Source organism: Colius striatus, chromosome 2 (assembly GCF_028858725.1).
Source record: "Colius striatus isolate bColStr4 chromosome 2, bColStr4.1.hap1, whole genome shotgun sequence".
Taxonomy (NCBI): Eukaryota; Metazoa; Chordata; class Aves; order Coliiformes; family Coliidae; genus Colius; species Colius striatus.
Window position 1 is genome coordinate 79,966,683 of NC_084760.1, and position 19,055 is coordinate 79,985,737.

Consider the following 19,055-nt stretch of genomic DNA (forward strand, 5'->3'; position numbering starts at 1 on the left):
CTATTTGTTCAATCAAAATTGATGACATTCTTGTCCGAGTGAAACTAACGGAAAAACTGAGTGCTCAAAGAGGCAAGACTCCCCTGTTGTCTCTCTGACTCATCATAAAACAAAGGTTTTCTAGTGAAAATTCAACATTCTCAGTAGCTATATTAAGAAACTTTGCTTAAAAAAATAAAATCAAATCATGTCATGTAAAGTGTCTGAGTAAAATTCCATTTCATATTGTCGCAATTCCCACTGTGAAAGGCTAACTCTTTCAATTCCTTTTTACCAAAATTTGTAACCAACTGAACTATATGATTAATTTGTGGCAGTTTCAAGCTGACTGAAAATGAAGAGTCAAGACCTCCAAGGTTTTTAGTTGTTTCTCCTCCTAATTTATTGTCTTACTTTCATAATCATTTCATCTGCTCCTCAATGTTAGAAACACAAGATTTTGCACTTACAGATGGCCTTTGAACATAAAATCTCAAATTGATCAAGAATGATAAGCCACTCTAATTAATTGTACAGTTGAGGAAACTGACTCAGAGAGATGAGATCACTTGTATAAGCTCACAAACTTAGTAAATAATAAAGACTGAAATAAAAAACAGATGCCCTGCATCTCAGTCTGGAATCTTATTAAATGCAATGTATTGCCTCTATAATGCAATGGAAAGATGATTTTTTAAGTTTAAAATTTAAATCTACACAGCAGTAGAAGCATGCAAGCAATAGTGAACGTGAAGGAAAAAGATGGCAACAAAAATGAGATTCCAAGCCAAGCGTACAACATCAGTCAGACAACACACTTTATTACAATTATTCAGTGAAAAATCAGAAACATACAAAGAAAAATGTTAACAGAAGCTCATAAGTTATTCAGGATATATTCTAACTAAGAAGTTTAATTTCTTTAGGAATAACAAGACTGGTACAAATAGTCTGTGCATGGCTGCAAGCTAGACAACTGTCTAAAATTTCTCTGCATAAATAATGAAAAAGTGAGCATTACAAAATAAAACCCCAGACAATTACACAAAGAATAAAATATCAAAAGAAGTATCAAAAATAAAAAGGGTAAGGTAAGCTTCCACACACACAAAAAATTTACAGCAGCTGCCATTTATGACATAACAAGCAGAGTCTTTGATGTTTAGGAAAGGTATAAAAACTGTTTGCATATCTTTACCTGTGCTTTAATTATTGCACTTAACTGTTTCCAAAGCATATTTTCTTGTCTTTTCATCCACTCAAAGAGCTTTACTGACTTGAAACTTTTTTTACATAAATCATCAGTTAATACTAAGTTGTTTCATGTATTGTCTTTTTATTAGTACCCAACTAAAGCTTTTATTGAAAGATATATTCTGATTTCCCCATTATATGTGAATTTTATAGTATTTTTCTATTTTTTTTGAGATTCTCCTCTGATGCATCACAGTATGAGTCATTGCTACTATACTTTTCAATGTACTGTTTTCACTATTAGCAATTTTGAAATAACATCACATTTGTAATAAACCTTTAAAAGACCATTTGATACAAAACGGCTTTTGAATTCTTGCTTTTCAAGTGACTGGAAAAGATCTATAATTTGACCCTAAGATTAAGAGCATAGGAAGATGAAGTCTGCCAGCACTGTGGGGAAGGTTGCAAGCACTGTTATTGAAATATGCAGGATAGTAACCTTTAGAAAGTAGAAATAAAAGATAGAAGGGAAAAATTAAAGTGTGATTCAAACACAGAAAGTTAGACTAGAAATAGAAGAATTTGCAATAGTATGAAAAATAGCACCTTGATGAGCCTGACAAATTTTTCATATTTCTAGCAAAAGATGTCATAAACTTCCTAAACTGATATTTTTTTACAGCTATAAATAGGAGTTTTACTAAACCTCAGCTTGCTAACAGGCCTCTATAACCTGTGTGGTATGTGGTCATGCAACACGTATCCGTGCACCTAAACTAATTTATGGCTCCCTTGCCAATAAACACTAAATGCTGTCTCCTTTTTTCCAGACACGGAATGGACCACTGTGAAATTTATCCTAATAAAGATAACAGTTTCAGTAATTATATATAGTTGTGCTTATTAGATTTGTAATGTTTTTATTGTATAAAGTATCATTTTGGAAAAAAAAAATGATATGACACTGTTGTGACTATATCTAGAAAAAACAAAGTTTGATAATTTGGGCAAACTTCTTTTCTGAGGCTTTTAGAGGTGACCTTTCCTTTATCCTTTAACATCCCTCTTTACACTTTCTTTCCTAAACTCCACATTTTGCAAAAAAAGCCGATTCCAGGAAATGAAGTTACTTGTTTGGATAGAACTGCCAAAGCCACTTCCTGTACACACTTGGCAGAAACGTTTGGGTAAAAAAAGCCTTATGACATTTTTCAATCCAACCAAGATGGGCATTCCATTCAGCCACACAAAAACTCAATTTAGCCCCCGAAACTATATGCCAGTGTTATATATTTGACTGCTCAAAGTATTGCAACCCAGTAATAATAAAATCATTTTTACATTTGTCAGGAAAAACAGTATCAAACAGGTTCCAGACAACAAACACACCAACTACTTCCTCCATTATCTGACATTATTGAATTTTTGGTATTTTGCTGTTTTTCTTCTCTTCTGTCTGCACCGCCAAGAATGTGAACACACTGTGAAGAGCAACTTACTATTGACTGGAATATGGCATAACATAGTCATGGTTACATTTGGCATTGACACTATTTTATGTCTCATTCAGTTTCAGGTCGAAAAAGAAAAATTTTATGAGAAAGCATCTATAACAAACACCTCTGCTGCTGTAAGAAAAAAGTATCAAATACATGATACTTATCAGATGAACTGAACAGGCTGTCAACACTTAAATTATATTTTATTGGACTTTGTTAACAGGTCCTTCACTCTGCACAATCTCTTTTATGACAAAGTTAGGTCTTTGACTGTAACATGATTTTTCTAAAATGTGGTTTTCTAATACTATAGATTAAAAGTATCTATAAAGAAAAAAGTCATCTGGTATAAATCTGGTTGCTTTGACTCCAGACCAACCTGTTTACCCTAAAGACCAAAAAAATTGCCTAAAGGATCACAATTAGATATGCGGCAGTTTAACATTGTAAACCTTCTTCCTACATCCCCCCTCATTTCATGAAGCTCCTATAAATCTAAAACATGCTCCATCTCAGGCCTCTGTCTTTGAGCCTTCTTTTCTTTTTTGGAGTAACAGCTATGTTAAGGCAGATGAGCAGTCACTTCCTAACTACTATGTTTGTTTCATTGTATGTGTAATTTCAAAACACACATTAATGTCTAGCAATTTTCCATTCGGTAAGTCTCTCAGGTTCACTTTTCCTTCCCTAGTAACTCAGATCTTGCTTCCCTCCTACCTACAGTCTCTCTCATTCCTCATTTCATTCTCAGTTTCACTAGGAATGAACCCTAAGCCACAAATCTCTTTGCTCTTTTCCACCCTATTCATCAAAAATAACTCAGTCCTCCCTGACCTTCCTTTTTTACCTCTTCCACATAAATTTTATCTTCACACAGTTTATATAGTCAAGCGTGAGGCACTAAACCTATTGAAATATCAATTGCAGTCACTGTCTATTCCTACTGCACTTTCCTGGCAGCCACAATATTTTCACAAGAAAGACAAAAAACAGTATTCAGAAACACATTTGCTATTTGTAACCAGCACGTGGTCCTTTAATGTATTCCTCCAAACAGCTCAAACAGATTCCTGACATTTGAATAAATAAAAGTCTAGAAACAGAGTGAGTGAGAAAATAAAAACTCTGTCTTTTTCACTTTTTTTTTTTTTTGAGTACTGCTTTTCCGCTTTAGAAATTACCAGAGAAATTTAAAACCCAGCACTAAAGTTAATTTACTCAAAAGACCAAGCAAGACAAGACCCAATTTACTAAAGCTTTTTTCACCTAAATGTAAATTGAATCATTGAATATTAAAAACTAAAGGCAATAAGTTCACTTATAGACACATGTATCTCCTCTCATAGTTGGCACTCTTCAATCTATTGCTTCCTTCCTTCTAAAACCTGGAGAAAAGTAGACTTGGAACAGTGTGGAGAGAACTGGGGCACCACATGAGGAGGCCAACAGACACTTCTGAAACAATAGCCTGACCACAGATCTTCCAGTTTTTAACATATGCATCTTCTATCAGTGTTTTTTAAAGAGGCAGGTCACAAATTACTGATATTTCTAGGCCAAGGGTTTAATTTCAGAAATTCAAAGGAGGAATACTGTAGAACTGTGCCATCACATATACACAGAGACCACAAGCAGCTACTTTTTATACCAGTTTCAGATTCAAAACCATTTAAAGTTGGTTCTTTGCAGACACTACATTGCAGGAATCAAACCTAGAGCAACAAACACATTGAAGAATGTAGCAGAATCCTTTACTTGAAAAAAAAGCTCCATTCAGTGCTTGTCAGTCACAGATTAAAACATGCTTATTTATAGTATGTACTCAAAGAAGATTGGAGTCTAAAAGCCCATCAAGTTGTATTGCAAACTAAAGGCAAACTTACTCTTCAAGAGTGGTATTGTAAGCTCTGAGTAGCTTTCTCCATTGTTCCCATAATGCTGCATAATATTTTAATTGAAATGGATACACTAGCCTTCACTTAAATCTCATTGTCAAAGAAGCATATATCAAAATTCTAAATAAAAATCAAACAGGTCACATTTCAATACATAGTCCTAACTGAAACCCATTCTATAGATATTCAGAAAGTTCAGAAACTCACATCAGGGCTTTTTTACTTTGAAAAAGAGCTTAAGTTTTATTTTCAGCTTTATTTAAACTTCAATTCAGTCAAAGACATACCTAAGGGTAACACGAGAGCAACCTGCAATGATTCATGAGGGAAGTTAGGCATAGAAAAGAAATCCTTTTGACTTAATTTTGCCTCTTAAAACAGTAAGGATAAATGTACAAAATTTCTAACTCACTAAGTATTGAATTAGTACATGAATGTTCAATATGTGATTAGGTTCAGCTGACATCATAGGGAAATAATAACGTGCTTACATGTAATTGCTCAGAGACTAAAACAACCTTAGTGGTTTGTAGAAGCCCTGACAATAAATCCTGCTTGAACACTCAATGATACAGCAAATCGTGTGACTGCCGCAGATCTATTCACTAAGTGCTTATACTTTTTCTGATTAACCTTCTCAGCTTTAAAGGCTATGTCGCCAAACTCTAGACCTCCCACAAGTGTGGGAGATAGGATACCTTGTGCTGTCCTCTTTAAGCCATGTGGACATTTTGATTATCAGGCCTTAACAGAGGAGAAACAGTGCCCAGAAAAAGTGCATGTAAAAGATTTAGTTGTAAATGTCAAAGTACTTCTCATTACAATAATAGAATTATTACGATTGGAAAAGACCTTTGAGTCCAAACAGTCACTTCACACTGTCAGGCACATCAGTTAACTAAATCGTGTACCTCAGCACCTCCTCTATGTGTCTTTTGATTATCTCCAGGGATATTACTCCACCACCTCCGTGGGCAGCTCGTTCCTATGACTAACAACCTTCTGAGTGAAAATGTTCTATGTATGTATGAATGTATGTATCTATCTTTCTATTTATTTATTTATTTCTTTCAGGAATACAACCCTCACAGGAAAAATGAGGAATTTCAGCAGCTTCACAGTCAGAATTGATAAGGACATCATATGAAAAATACCCAACAAATGGCACAACATAGATTTTTCTCTGCTGTGTTTACTACTAGGGAAGGTTTAGAAATTTTAAAGAAAAAAACAAAAAAAGTATTAAAAAGTTACACAAGCTCCTAATGCAATTTAATTGTAAATGGCTCCAACGAGTTCTCCCAGCAATAGATGTGCAATTTTTCAGACCATGTGATAAAACACATCAATCAGTATTAAAAAAAAAGCTAATAACAACATCTTAGGGCATGTTTTCTTACTGCCTGTCTTCTGGAAGCAAACACATTGTAAATAAGGACTGGAAAACAAATTTACTTTGAATCCCAGGGAAAACAGATACACAGACAGTTTCAAGAAAAGTTAACAATTGAAGATGTCCTATATCTGTATTATAAAAGGTTAGATGCATGTTGGCTTCATTATTTGAAAGACAGTGATTTTGAACCACACCACTTTTGCTACAGAGAAGTGGCCATAATAACTTACATCTCAAGTATCTTTGATTGCATACAAGTTTAGAACCACTTCAGCTCTTTGTATAACTATTATGTAATAAGTCCAACTTTCAATTTTCCCTTAACTTACAGAAGTCTTAGACCAGCTCCTATCTGCCTCTAGTAATAAAAAGATTAAAGATTATTTTCATCATAGCTCAGTAGATGGTTACAGCAGAGCATTTGAATAGTAGATTTGTAAGACCAGTCCTGTAATGAAAATCAGTAAGAGCTTTTTTCTGACCTAGAAGTAAAACCTTTAAAACTTACTATATAACATATAAAAAAACACCAAATACTATCTCATAGTCATTATAGAGCTCATCTGAAGGCTAGCAATGATTCAAATTTTATCAAAGAAGCCTAAAAATTACATAACTTCCTACTGAAATAGTTACTCTTTCAAAAATATATTTCTGAACTGACAACAGTAGCTGAAAATAAACTAAAAAAAGGCACAGTCACTAAATAGATGTTCCAGATTTAAAATTGTAAGAAACAAAAAGATGATGCATCGGAGATAAGTGAATTGTACAATGTTTAATTTTTTTTCAGCAAAGCCATCTAAAACTTGGGAGCCCATTCTTGATGAGGCGAAAAGTCATAGCTCCATCAACTTTAATGGAAAAACTGCACAATGACAGAAGTATGAAACTGGACTAAAATATGAAAATTATCTTGACCTCCTAAATGTATTGTAAATATTGAGGGAAATAAGGGGTTTGTAGGATATTTCCAATTATTTCTTGTTTAGGTTTTATATTCAAATATGTTGAGACTAGACTCCCAAGACAATATCTATTTCTGTTAGAACTAGGATGTGAAAAGGCCCTTTTTAGATTAAATAAACAAACAAAAGCAAAACAGAGCTCAAATTGTTCTATTATTTAGCAGAATTAGCAGTATCTGCACAGAAATATCTAAAGATTCAGTCAATTAGAAGCATTTCTAGTCTTTTGTATTACACATTTACATATATAATGTGCATGTACTGGTTCTGTAGTCTCTTGGGACTGATGTTCATAACAATATGGAAGAAGTTTCACAGATGCATTTGCCAAACCTTACAGTCCATATAGAAAAGAATTCAATCACCCTTCATGTACATAGAAAATTTCTGAAGCACATTTTACCTCTAAAATATCGAGTTGAAGAGCTTCAATTACAAAAACCAAAAACATGTTTAAAGAATTTGTCTGAAGGATCCAATAGTGTTTTTAGACAGCCAAAATATGGTAATGAATGAGGAAGCCAAAAACATTTGAAACAGTAGAGAACTTCCAGGGAACACTAGCTTACATTTCAGCAGACTAATCTGGATAAGAGAACAGTAAACTAGCACAAGCTTACTGGAAAGTTTCCCCATCTAAACAGACTCAAGAAGAAGGCAGTAAAAGCTGCCAAAAGGATCTTTAACAAGCTTCCAAACATACGTTCCACATCAGAAGAGATTCCTAGCTGGGAAGTGGAAAGACAGACACGACAGGCATCTTAGTAAAACCAGAAATCTTTTATAAAACTAAATGAAACTGGAGAAAGAAAAAGTTGTTGATGGTCACATAAGAAGTAAGTGGCATTACATAACAGAATTTTCAATATATAAGGTAAGTTTCATCGTGTCTGAAAAAATTAAGTATTGTAACAATCTACTCTCATGAAATACTTACAACTTAAGAAATCTGTCTTTGATGTTGCAAATGGAGATCTACCTCCAAAAGCCCAAATCTGGATTTCATCTCCTAAATATAACTTCATGTTCATATTTATAAATAGTTAAGATGACAAAAATCCTAACACACAGGGCTTTGTCATGGAATACTAGTTGCAAGTGCAATTAACTTTAAAACTTACAACATGTATTTATATGACTTCATAATTAGCAATAGTCATCTGCTGTTGCTTAGATAGATGTTTCTACAGAGCCTCAAACTTCTTAATGCATTTATTTTTTACTGTTCATTAACCTCAGTGAGTTCAGCTCAAAGTCCTCACTCAAGTAAAATTCACACTGAAATGTCTCTGAATTCTGACCAAATAATGCTCTTGCAAGCAGTATATTTAAAAAATGAGATTTTTTTTAAAAATTCTCAAAACAAACAAACAAACAAAAACCCCTCAGAATCAGCCAAGTCTCCTAAAAATTCAGAGTCTTCTTGGTATTTATTACAATCAGAGTATAATTTTGTTGTAGAAACTACTTTGAATTTTAATCTTTACTTTTTATTCATTTCACGAGATGAAACCGTGATCTTTAAGACAATCAGAGATACCAAAACATATAAAAGCACATACAAATTAAAAAAACTACATGCTACAAAACATATGCCTGAAGATAGACATGTGTTTATGTTTATGAAATATATTGGAGCCTTAGCAATACATGTTTTATTTAGTGACTTGAAACATCAGAAAATCACTTCGTTAAATTTATCAGAAGCAAAGCCCTATAAAAATATTCAAAAGCATATGCTGACTGTTAAAATGGGCTTAATTTATGTTGAAAGCTTTTAAAACCACCTGAATCAGAAGCAGTGAAGTCTAATAACTCCTGTTTTATCCTTAGACTTGCAATATTGATAAATTTATCACAGCAAATAATCACTCTGTGTTGTAGAAAATATTTAATGCTTAAGAAATTAGCAAAACAACACATCTTATTTTAAATATTAGTTACAAAAGTTTAACAGTAGCAATCAAATATTCACTACATCTTACTAAAAGCTGGTAGAAGTTCAGCTGGAGAGCAAATGGGATATATACTTTTTTCCTGGACCTGTAACAGAAAATGTAGCTCATACTTTCTTTTCTGGTTAATGAGAAAGATCAACACTAAATCTGAACAATGCCCTAAATGCACCAGTGAGATCTTTTGTTGATCAAGTAGCAATACACTAGGTACATCTATTGGTTGACAAAAGATCTATCATGAGCGTAGTGCCAAGATACTTTCCCCAGATAGCCCAAAGCACTACTAGATGCAGAACAGACTCCAAGAACATATAGGTTTGTTAAGCACTTCATTTTTCTGGATGATTGAGATCTGTCTTTTTGTGAACTGAAGGACATAGAAGAGATTCTGATGGAAAAATTCAGTCAGTTCTTTCCATTATGGAGCTTTCTGTGGGTTTTCCAACAATGGAAGGAAGCTTTTCCCCAAATTATTACATAAATATATAAAATAGCCAAGATAAATATTTTGAGAAGTCTTAAAACAAGATGAAAATATTTAGCTTTCAGAACTGAGCAGTTGGTGTGTTATCATCACCATTTTCCCGCTCTTCATAATCATCATCTGTTTACAGAAACCACCTCCCACCTTTCATTTTAAAGTCAGCTTGACAGTTCTTTTTTTTAGTACATGCCTGCATATCTAGCAAAAAAGTGATCTTAAACCCTGAATGACATACATAGCTGGTAAGTTCTTCATCAAACTCTCAAAAATCCTTACAACTTCTTAATGAAAGGTAAAGAAAATGGCTAAAAATGGTCAAAACCTAATCCTAATAAAATCTTTTGTGAGAGCAAAATAATCCCTCTTGAGCCCATCAGCCTATTGGGCTCTATTAGAAGTCCTTACTAAGATTTATTGTGTTCTTTGAATATTGCAACATTCACACTGTTTTCTGGTAACCAAATTGTTTATATTTCAGGATAAAAACAAATCCAGCAGGAGGAAAAGTGGTATCATACGTCACTTAAATTGACATAATTATGGTAGAAGCAAGCAGTAGTCTGAGACCTATTTCAAAACAAGACTTATCTGTACAGAAAAAAGTTATTTAACATAATACAAGTAAAATGTAACAAAATGTTTATCATTCCAGTAACATCTATGATTAAGTTAGATTTCTTTTCTAGTTTTGACAGGCTCATTCATACTTTGATTTATCCTAAAACTACTAATTTGCAATAGTTGTCACCAATTGAGAAAGATTTTATATAGTTCTACATTTGAACATGGAATTCACATACAATATCTCTACAAGATATAAATTATGAACAAAACTAAAGTTGCAGAAAAGATTTTATTTTAAAATAAATTATTATACTAAAATGAAATTCACTGAAGAATTTGTAAAGCTCAGGACAGGCTGGAGGGTTGGGCGGGGAAAAATATAATGAAATTCAAGAAGGGCAAGTGTAGAGCCTTCCCTCTGCGAAAGAATAACCCCACGTACCAGTACAGGTTGGGGAATGAACTCTTAGAGAGCAGTGTAGGGGAAAGCAACCTGGGGATTCTGGTGGGCTGCAGGATGACCATGAGCCAGCAATGTGTCCTTGTGGCCAAGAAGGCCAATGGCATCCTGGGGTGTATTAAAAGGGCTGTGGGCAGTAGGTCGAGAGAGGTTCTCCTCCCCCTCTACTCTGGCATTGTGAGACCACATCTGGAATATTGTGTCCAGTTCTGGGTCCCACAGTTCAAGAGGGACAGGGAGCTGCTGGAGAGAGTTCAGTGCAGGGCCACAAAGATGATGAGAGGAGTGGAACATCTCCCTTATGATGAAAGACTGAAGGAGCTGGGGCTCTTTAGCTTGGAGGAGACTGAAGGGTGACCTCATCAATATTTGCAAACACACAAAGGGCAGCTGTGAGGAGGATGGAGCCAGGCTCTTCTCAATAATGGCCAATGATAGGACAAGGGCCAATGGGTATAAACTGTAACACAAGGGGTTCCAAAGAAATACAAGGAAGAATTTCTTCACAATGAGAGTGAGCAAACACTGGAATGGGCTGCCCAGATGGGTTGTGGAGTCTTCTTCTCTGGGGACATTCAAAACCCACCTGGATGAGTTCCTGTGCGACCTACTCTAGGTGGACCTGCTCTGACGGGGTGGTTGGAGTAGATGACCTTTTTAGGTCCCTTCCAGCCCTTGAGATTCTGTGATTATGCCAATAACCTATCCTTACACTTGCTGGAATGTTCATTTGAAACAAAAATTAAATTCATAGTCAGAGAGTTATGTCAATTTTGGATTTATGAAAGATTATGATGCAATAACAGCAGCTACTGGATACATTAGAGTGTTTTGCTTACTCTTATGTAGTTATGGATTTATAATTTAGAGCATTCTGTGGTTAAGATAAGTATTTAAAAGCAAGTTCTCCCCTTTCATGATATAACACTTGGACTAAGACAAAAAGTTCTATTCTGTTCACTCAAAGCTAACTGTCTTATGCAATCAATAAAAGGTTCTCAGTGATGGGAGAAATGAGGTGGCTTGCCAAAACATCAGCAGCAGGCAGCCTTTCACTGCTTCCAGGCAGCCTAACTACCACTCCCTCCTAAAAGAAGTCTTTGAGATCCAAGAAAAACAAATATGTCAGCATGTAAATTGGTATAATTTTTAGCTGAAGAATTTAATGCCAAGTCACCAGCAAACCCTAGGATGCTGCACTTGTGTGTTCCTCTGTATTAGGAGAACATCCTAATACAGACTGTAATATACACTAAAAAAAGCACAACACAAAACACAGCAAAAATCCACATATCCAATTTCACTTATTTTCTTCAATTATTAATTTTCAAAAACTCTTTACTAGCAACATTAATTTGAATATGAGCCCTGATACTTAAACAAGCAGTTAAACATGTACCTTCTCATAAAAAAACCCCCACAATTTAACATTAAATCAGCTCTTTACAACTTAGTATTTGTTAGTAGTTGGAAACTATGATACAATGGTGTCTAAAGGTCTACTTGGAAATCAAAATTGGGATGTTAGGCTTTGTATTTGTATAGTCTTTACCATTAAAAGCTGCTATTTAGAGTTTCAAGTATGAAGAAGGTAGAGAAAAGATAGAATGTATAGATATGTAAATATTATATCAGGGCTTTGAATATGTATTATATTCACTCAGTTTCTTCTGAAAGAGCATACACATTCAATGTGGGATGGACTTAAAGTCATAGGCATATTTACATAGACAAATGTAGTGGCAGAAGTTACTTATTTACCTTCCAAGTGAGCCTGCTATGGGACAAATTTGGTCCAGAAGTTTTACTGTGATAAGCTCAAGACAAAAATTATTCTTAACACAAGAAGAATAAGCTATTACCTCAAGCTCAACAGTGAAACAGTATGGCTGCTTAAATTTCTCTTGCTTAAATTAGTGGCTGTACAAGATAGACTAGAAACATGATTACCTCTGTCTTTCATTTTAGAAACAGCCTTAGACTGCATAGGAAAAAAATGTTGAATATAAGTATCACCATAGAGAGATAGCATTTTTATGATATGATACACATTTTATCATGCAGAGAAACAAACTGTGCAAAACTGTCTGTATTCTCATTATTCATCTACTTTTCATAAGTTTAGCAGCATAAATTATTTTTTCTGATGAACTAAGTCTGAAGATTTTTATAACACAAAAGCAGCAGAAAATCTTGCATGAAAGTAACATATTGAAATTATTCTATTTTTTATCTCGAAATGGTAAAGATCTGTTTCAGGCCAAACAAAGCTAGAGAAGATATCAACTGCAACATAGATTAAAGGTTCTAAATTAAATATTTTTTCTTTTAAGAAACAAATTATTAGGTAGATTTTCACACAATAGTTTCACTCAACTAAGTATTGTTTCCCTACACATTTTACTGATTTCCTAGTGTTAATTGTTTTAAGGATAAGGAAATGAGATAGGAAAATGGAAAACACAGAGACATGATTAGAGACACTAGAAGTACCATTTAATATCACATTTATATCACATTAAAGCAAGCTGATTGTAGAATTGAAAGAACAGAATTAAAAAGGGAATTCTTGTGAAGTATCCACTTCAAAAATCCATGATACAAACTTATGTAACATAAAGAAGTAGTTTTAATATATTCTCTTTCAGTAATCTTTAATTTTTTTTTTAAAGGCCCAGGTGGCCAAAAAGGCCAATGGCATCCTGGCTTGTATTAGAAATAGGGGCATCAGCAGGATCAGGAAAGGGATTTTTTTCACTCCAAGAAACACACTGAGGTGATGGAGTGTGTCCAGACACGGGCAACAAAGCTGGTGAAGGGTCTGGAGCACAAGTCTTACAAGGAGCAGCTGAGGGAGCTGGAAGTGTTTAGTTTCAAGAAGAAGGCTGAGAGGAGACGTGGTCACCTTTTCAGGTACAACTACATGAAAGGAGGTTGTAGTGAGGTGGAGGTTGGTCTCTCCCTTTGTTACTACAAACGTAAGCTACAATATGAAGATAAATACTGAAGCTTGTTTCTTCCAGAACTTTAAGAAATTTAAAAAAAAAAAAAAAGAGAAAAATAAAGTGATTATTTAGGTATTAGGTAGAAAACACTTGTCATTTTCAGAGACAGGAAAGCACAAAAGAGCCTGGATGTCAGGTCATTCTAAAAGAACACAGATATATAAGGCTATCTAAAATAGCCCCAAATCCCCTTTTTATTTATCTGTAGCCTTCAAGCAATATGACTAAAAAATTTAAAAATAAATAAAAGTGATCCCAAGGGAGGATTTTCTTGTTCACATTTAGCATCTTGGTTAATGAAGGCCTTTATCATTTTAATGTCGTTTTAATGTCCACAGTGAATGACATAGAATATCAGAACCCAACCACAAACTGTTAGTATGAGAAAATCGTATAATGTGCAATCCAATCATATATGAAAAGTCTCATCTCAAAACAAACTACCTTCTCATCCCAGATAATGTCCATTTACAACTCATTATATGAATAGGATGGGAATAGATCACACTTACTTTTGCTTATTGATTACTCTACGACAATACCTCATCATTGTAGCATATTCCCTGTGCCAACCATCTGTCCTAAATAATTCTTTTTTTAATGAACAGTATTTGATATGCTCAGCTATTAAATTTTACAAAATAATTCAATTAGAATAAAGTATGAACAACAATCCATGCTGGCTTTAATGTAAGAAATAAAATCTTTTTATCAGTTATTTATGAATAAATAGTACTCACCTGCTGACAAAGGCACGGCACATGATAAAACTGAGTTGAGTGCATTAGCCATCCTAAATGAATGCATTATTTATGAATTCAGCTTTAATTTGTTTATAAACTATGTGAATTATTAAACCAGTTGAAAAATAATTAATATATATACATTTTTAAACATATCAGCATAAGAATTATTAGTTTGTTCAGACTTATTAAGGCCTTGCTCCAGAAATGAATCATTTCACTAAAGCTATTTACATGCACAATAATTGAGTTATTTGGCATATTCTCAAATCTTGAAGGGAAAAATATTATTCCCTACTATTTTATAATTAATTTTGATTAAAAAAATAGTTTTATAAGAATTTACTCAAAGATTCAAGGGACTACAATTGGATTTATACTCCAGCTTTGTAGTATTCACATCAGTTTGTAAAAGCCATCAGCACTTTGAGAGGAACACAAATTTAAATGCCTGCACTTGGTGATACAGAATTAGCACAATATGGTTGCTATTGAAAATAAAACTTTTAAGTTTTGGTAAACATTAAAATTGTGGTGTAAATCACATTGTGATAATCCAATACCTTAATTAATCTAATAACTTCATTAGTTACACTAACCTGTTTGTCTGGAAAGAAAAGGTAGTCTTTGAACTGAAGATGTGAAATCTTTTGCTTCTTTTGGACTAAACTGGCTAGATGGGCCCTGTCTTTCTTCAGAGTCTATAGAAAGACACTGCTTCAAGTATGTAGAACCAGCAGAGGCAGCATTAAGCTGCAAAAGAGCATCTTGTGCTTTCTTTTTTTCCTTTTTTAGCATATTTACCAGAATATCTGCAAGATACATTAAGGAAATCATTAAGAACCTCTTTTTTAAGCAACAATCTTCTTTGCTTATTCCTAAGTCTTATTTTTCCATGTAGATCAATTCGTATCATGGATGAACATGAATTTGGAGTTGGGCACATTCCTTGTAATTATATTCATATGCCTTAGTTCTTCCAAACAGCAGATTCATTTCTACTAAAGAGTAATGAATTCACACATTGACCACAATTAACGAACCGTTCAATTAACACCTGATGAAAGCATTTACAGACAAACAGGAATGAAAACTCCAGTATTTTTATTGCCAGTGTGGCATCACATGTGTAAGCTTTCACAATAAAAAGGATGTATATATCCATGAAACACAAGTGCATTTGATAGAGAAGTTTTGGGTTTTTTTCCTTCTCAGTCTCATAGTATGAAATAACTTATTTCAGGAAGAAATGTTTCTGGAATTGCGATTTTAAAATTTGTTTTAAAATGGAATTTTTTAAAAAAGAAAGATGAGTCAGTGTTACAATGAAATGTATTTGAAAATGTACCTTAGACAATGAACATCTCATTTATGACAGAGTAGAAATAGAGAAGCTTTCCTGTCACCTCAAATTCAGATCAATAGCATGTCACACCTGTGTTAAAAATAATGTTCTCAGTTGATGCATAAAATTGATCTGAAATTGTTGAGCACAAAGAATGTAACTGGGTTTGATTTTCACTAATAACTGTGAAAGAGTCTCTGTTAACATATAAACAGAATAAAACCAAATATTTTTTTATTCCAGTTCTCTGGCAAGTTTTACCCACCAAGTAGTCATCAAGTTAGGGAGACAGTGATGCTGTGGTCTGCAACAGTTCTGATAACCTGCTAAAAGTAGCGCCCACTCATCATGTAACAGTGCAGCTACTCATGTTCCATGTGAGGCAGCAAAGTGAACAAAAGCACGTCTGAGCAGTTTAGTATTTTTTATGCAAAATTTTAGTTTCAATTTAAATTTTAAAATTAAATGTAAAATGTGTGAGTTTCATACTTATTCTAAAGATAAATTTCCCAATAGTCCCCAAAGTAGTACTTCATTTGGCTAAAAATAACACAGGAATTCTTTTTAAGGTAATAATTAAGCCTTTCTATAGCATCAGTTTCCCATTCTAAAAAATAGTTTAATCTGCTTGAGGAAAGTAGTTTAGACATGGCCTGATCCATGACACTTGGATCTCGATTGGACTGTTCTAGAGCTAACTGATGCTTGGATCGGGGATTTTGGGTTTTGGATTTTCAGCTACAACTGAAATAGAACAACTGAAATAGTGCAAAGCAAGAGTCCTGTCACATAAAAGTTGGGAACTGAGTAATTGCTTTAACACAGTAGGGTCAGTAGAGACTATTTCCTTCCATACAGCTAATGCCTGTCTCACAGGCACAAAAGACATTGTAGTCGAGTCAGCTCAAACCCAAATATAATTCTTTTTCTGACAAAGGATACTGATTTCATCATCTCTTTGCTGCAGAAGTTGTTTCAGTTTCTTCAACTCTTCTTCTCCTTCTTCCTTGTTATATCCTTCTTCAGAGACGTGTTCTGAGAGCGATTTTTTATTAGAAATCTTTGAATGATTCATTAGTTGCTATTAGGAGAAACAAAAGAGCACACTCTTTTAACATTACCTCCAGCTATGTATTTAGTCTACGCTGAGACTGTTTAGCCATGGTAGAAACGGTAAGACCTTTCCTGACTCTTGATTGAGCAAAACCATACCACCAGTTAAGTGTGAAGTTATATGCAATGTGTCAACTACAGGACAAGCTATATTTGTTGATCTTCACTTCCAAGCACATAATATACTCTTTCTACACATAAAATCCAGTATTCTCTAGTGGCACAGAGATTTCAGTATTGACAAAATAGCTAAAAGCTAATTATTTAAAGATAATAAATTAAGATCAAGGAAGTATACACTATTATATTGGAAAATTATATCCTGACATGTAGAATAATATCTATTATCTTCTATTGTTTCCTCTATTAATTTCAGTTGCTCTTTCTAGTATAAGTGTATCTTGTTTGCTCAATGATTTAGAAGGGCTTAAAACAACATCAGAAGTGTTAGTGTAACAGACTCAGGGATATGGTGTTCTTACTCTTTATCTCTTTCACCATTGTTCATCCAAAAGAAAGTCTCCATAGTGCTGGGAATACAGATGGACGCATCTATCTATATACAAATAACTTGTCTGTATTAAATCTGATAATTTCCAGTGCTCTTTTAAGAATTTACTGCATGCTGAGGTCCTTGCTGAGGTTTCTACAGATGATTTTTTCCAAATAAATTTCAAACTTATAGCAATTTTCCATGCACTTCATAGTTCTTCTGTTTTAAACTTTTCCAATGCCTCTCAACAGTACTGCAAGGACACTGAGGTGCTGAAGCGTGTCCAGAGACAGGCAATGAAGCTGGTGAAGGGTCTGGAGAATAAATCTGATGAACAGCATCTGAGACAGCTGAGGATGTTTAGCCTGGAGAATAGGAGGCTGAGGGGAGACAGGAGTCTGTAAGGGAGTTGTAGTGAGGTGGGAGTAGGTCTCTTCTCCCAAGTAATAAATGATAGGACATGAGGAAATGGGCTTAAGTTGCCCCAGGGGAAGTTTAAATTGGACATTAGGAAGAACTTTTTCACTGAGAAGGTTGTTAAGCATTGGAACGGGCTGCCCAGGGAGGTGGTGGGATCAACATCCATAGAGATATTTAGAAGACCCATAGATGAGGTGCTAAGGGTATGGTTTAGTTTAGTGATGGGCCTGCCAGTGTGAGGTTAGTGGTTGGACTTGATGATCTTAAACGTCTTTCCCAACTGAAATGATTCTGTGACTGTATGATTTGACACTTTTCAACTGTGAATGCATTTATTTTCATTGCCAGCTGCAATTCCATCTATGTTCAAAAGAAATACCTTCACATGAATGAAGCAATACTTGATCTTGCGCGTGTCAGAACCAACATCCAGAGCGCTGTCAGGATCATTATCTTCAAGAAACGTTTCAATTAGCTCATCCAACCTGAAAATACATAGCAGTTTTATGGACAAACCAACACACTGTAATGTGTCAAATACAAGATTTATCAACCTGACTGATATTAATAGGCTATATTCCTTTAAGGTGAATGCAAAATTCACACTTGCTGCTGAAGTCAATATGAGCTGTACACATAAAGGACTTAAAGGAGATGGTAGAAGAGAAATATTAACTATAGAAGCATTACTGGCCTTGATTTGCTTCTCAAGTTAAAAGATTACAAAAATTGCTCAGTAAGAGAGACCAATATTTTATTTATTGCCACGATTTTTTCTTCATGAAGCGTTCAACAGTAGTACAAGAGGTTATTCATACTCTGCAGGCAAGCTAACCATAATGAGGATAATTAATCCTTCACATGTAGACGTAGGCATTTGTGGAAGCACTGGGAAAAGAACGGCATTTATACTACTATGAGAATGAGATAGTGATTACACAGACACAAAGAAAGTCAGTATTTGTCACTAGCTTAAGCACCTTATCAATTTCAGTTAGTAAGAGGAAACGAGTGAAAAAAAGATTTTATATCTAGACTGTCTAGACTGACTATATGAAGTCATCTGTAAAAATGGGCCTTTAATCTTAAACTAGAAATTAGAAACATTTTAACCTTACTAACATTACCTGTTTGCCAGGAATTTACTCATAGTCAGATTATCACAGATTTAGGATTTGGGAATCCAAAAAAAAATTGCATTAACTTGCACCATTTTCATTACAACATTGTAGAAAGTAAAAATATTTCAAGAGAAAGAAGAAGAATATTTTGAAAATTATTATTCCTTGTTAATCAAGAGTGAAGATAAATTTGTCAAGAGTAATAAATTAAACAAGCTATAGCTATAAATATAACCTGCTATTTCTTCTCTCTTATACAACCTTTAATGTTTTTGGCATTCATGAAAAAACCAGAATGGCTCAATTCATCCCAAGGACTACATTGAAGCAAAAACTGATTTCAGCACCAGAACACTGAGTCAAGTCTGGAATAGCAGAATGTAAATCAGCCTCTGCTAATTCTAGGAAATAGAAG

The 19,055-nt window shown here is 34.2% G+C and overlaps 1 protein-coding gene across 1 annotated transcript in view; it reads right to left on the minus strand.

Moving 5' to 3' along the window:
* Positions 1–19,055, minus strand: part of KIF6 (kinesin family member 6) — a 154,672-nt gene that overhangs the window by 71,459 nt on the left and 64,158 nt on the right. Inside the window, exons 11-13 of the mRNA XM_061989631.1 lie at positions 17,899–18,004; positions 16,436–16,574; positions 14,748–14,960 (exon numbers count right to left, since the gene is read on the minus strand). Of these exons, the coding sequence (XP_061845615.1) occupies positions 14,748–14,960; positions 16,436–16,574; positions 17,899–18,004 (458 nt within the window). The remainder of the gene's footprint in view (positions 1–14,747; positions 14,961–16,435; positions 16,575–17,898; positions 18,005–19,055) is intronic.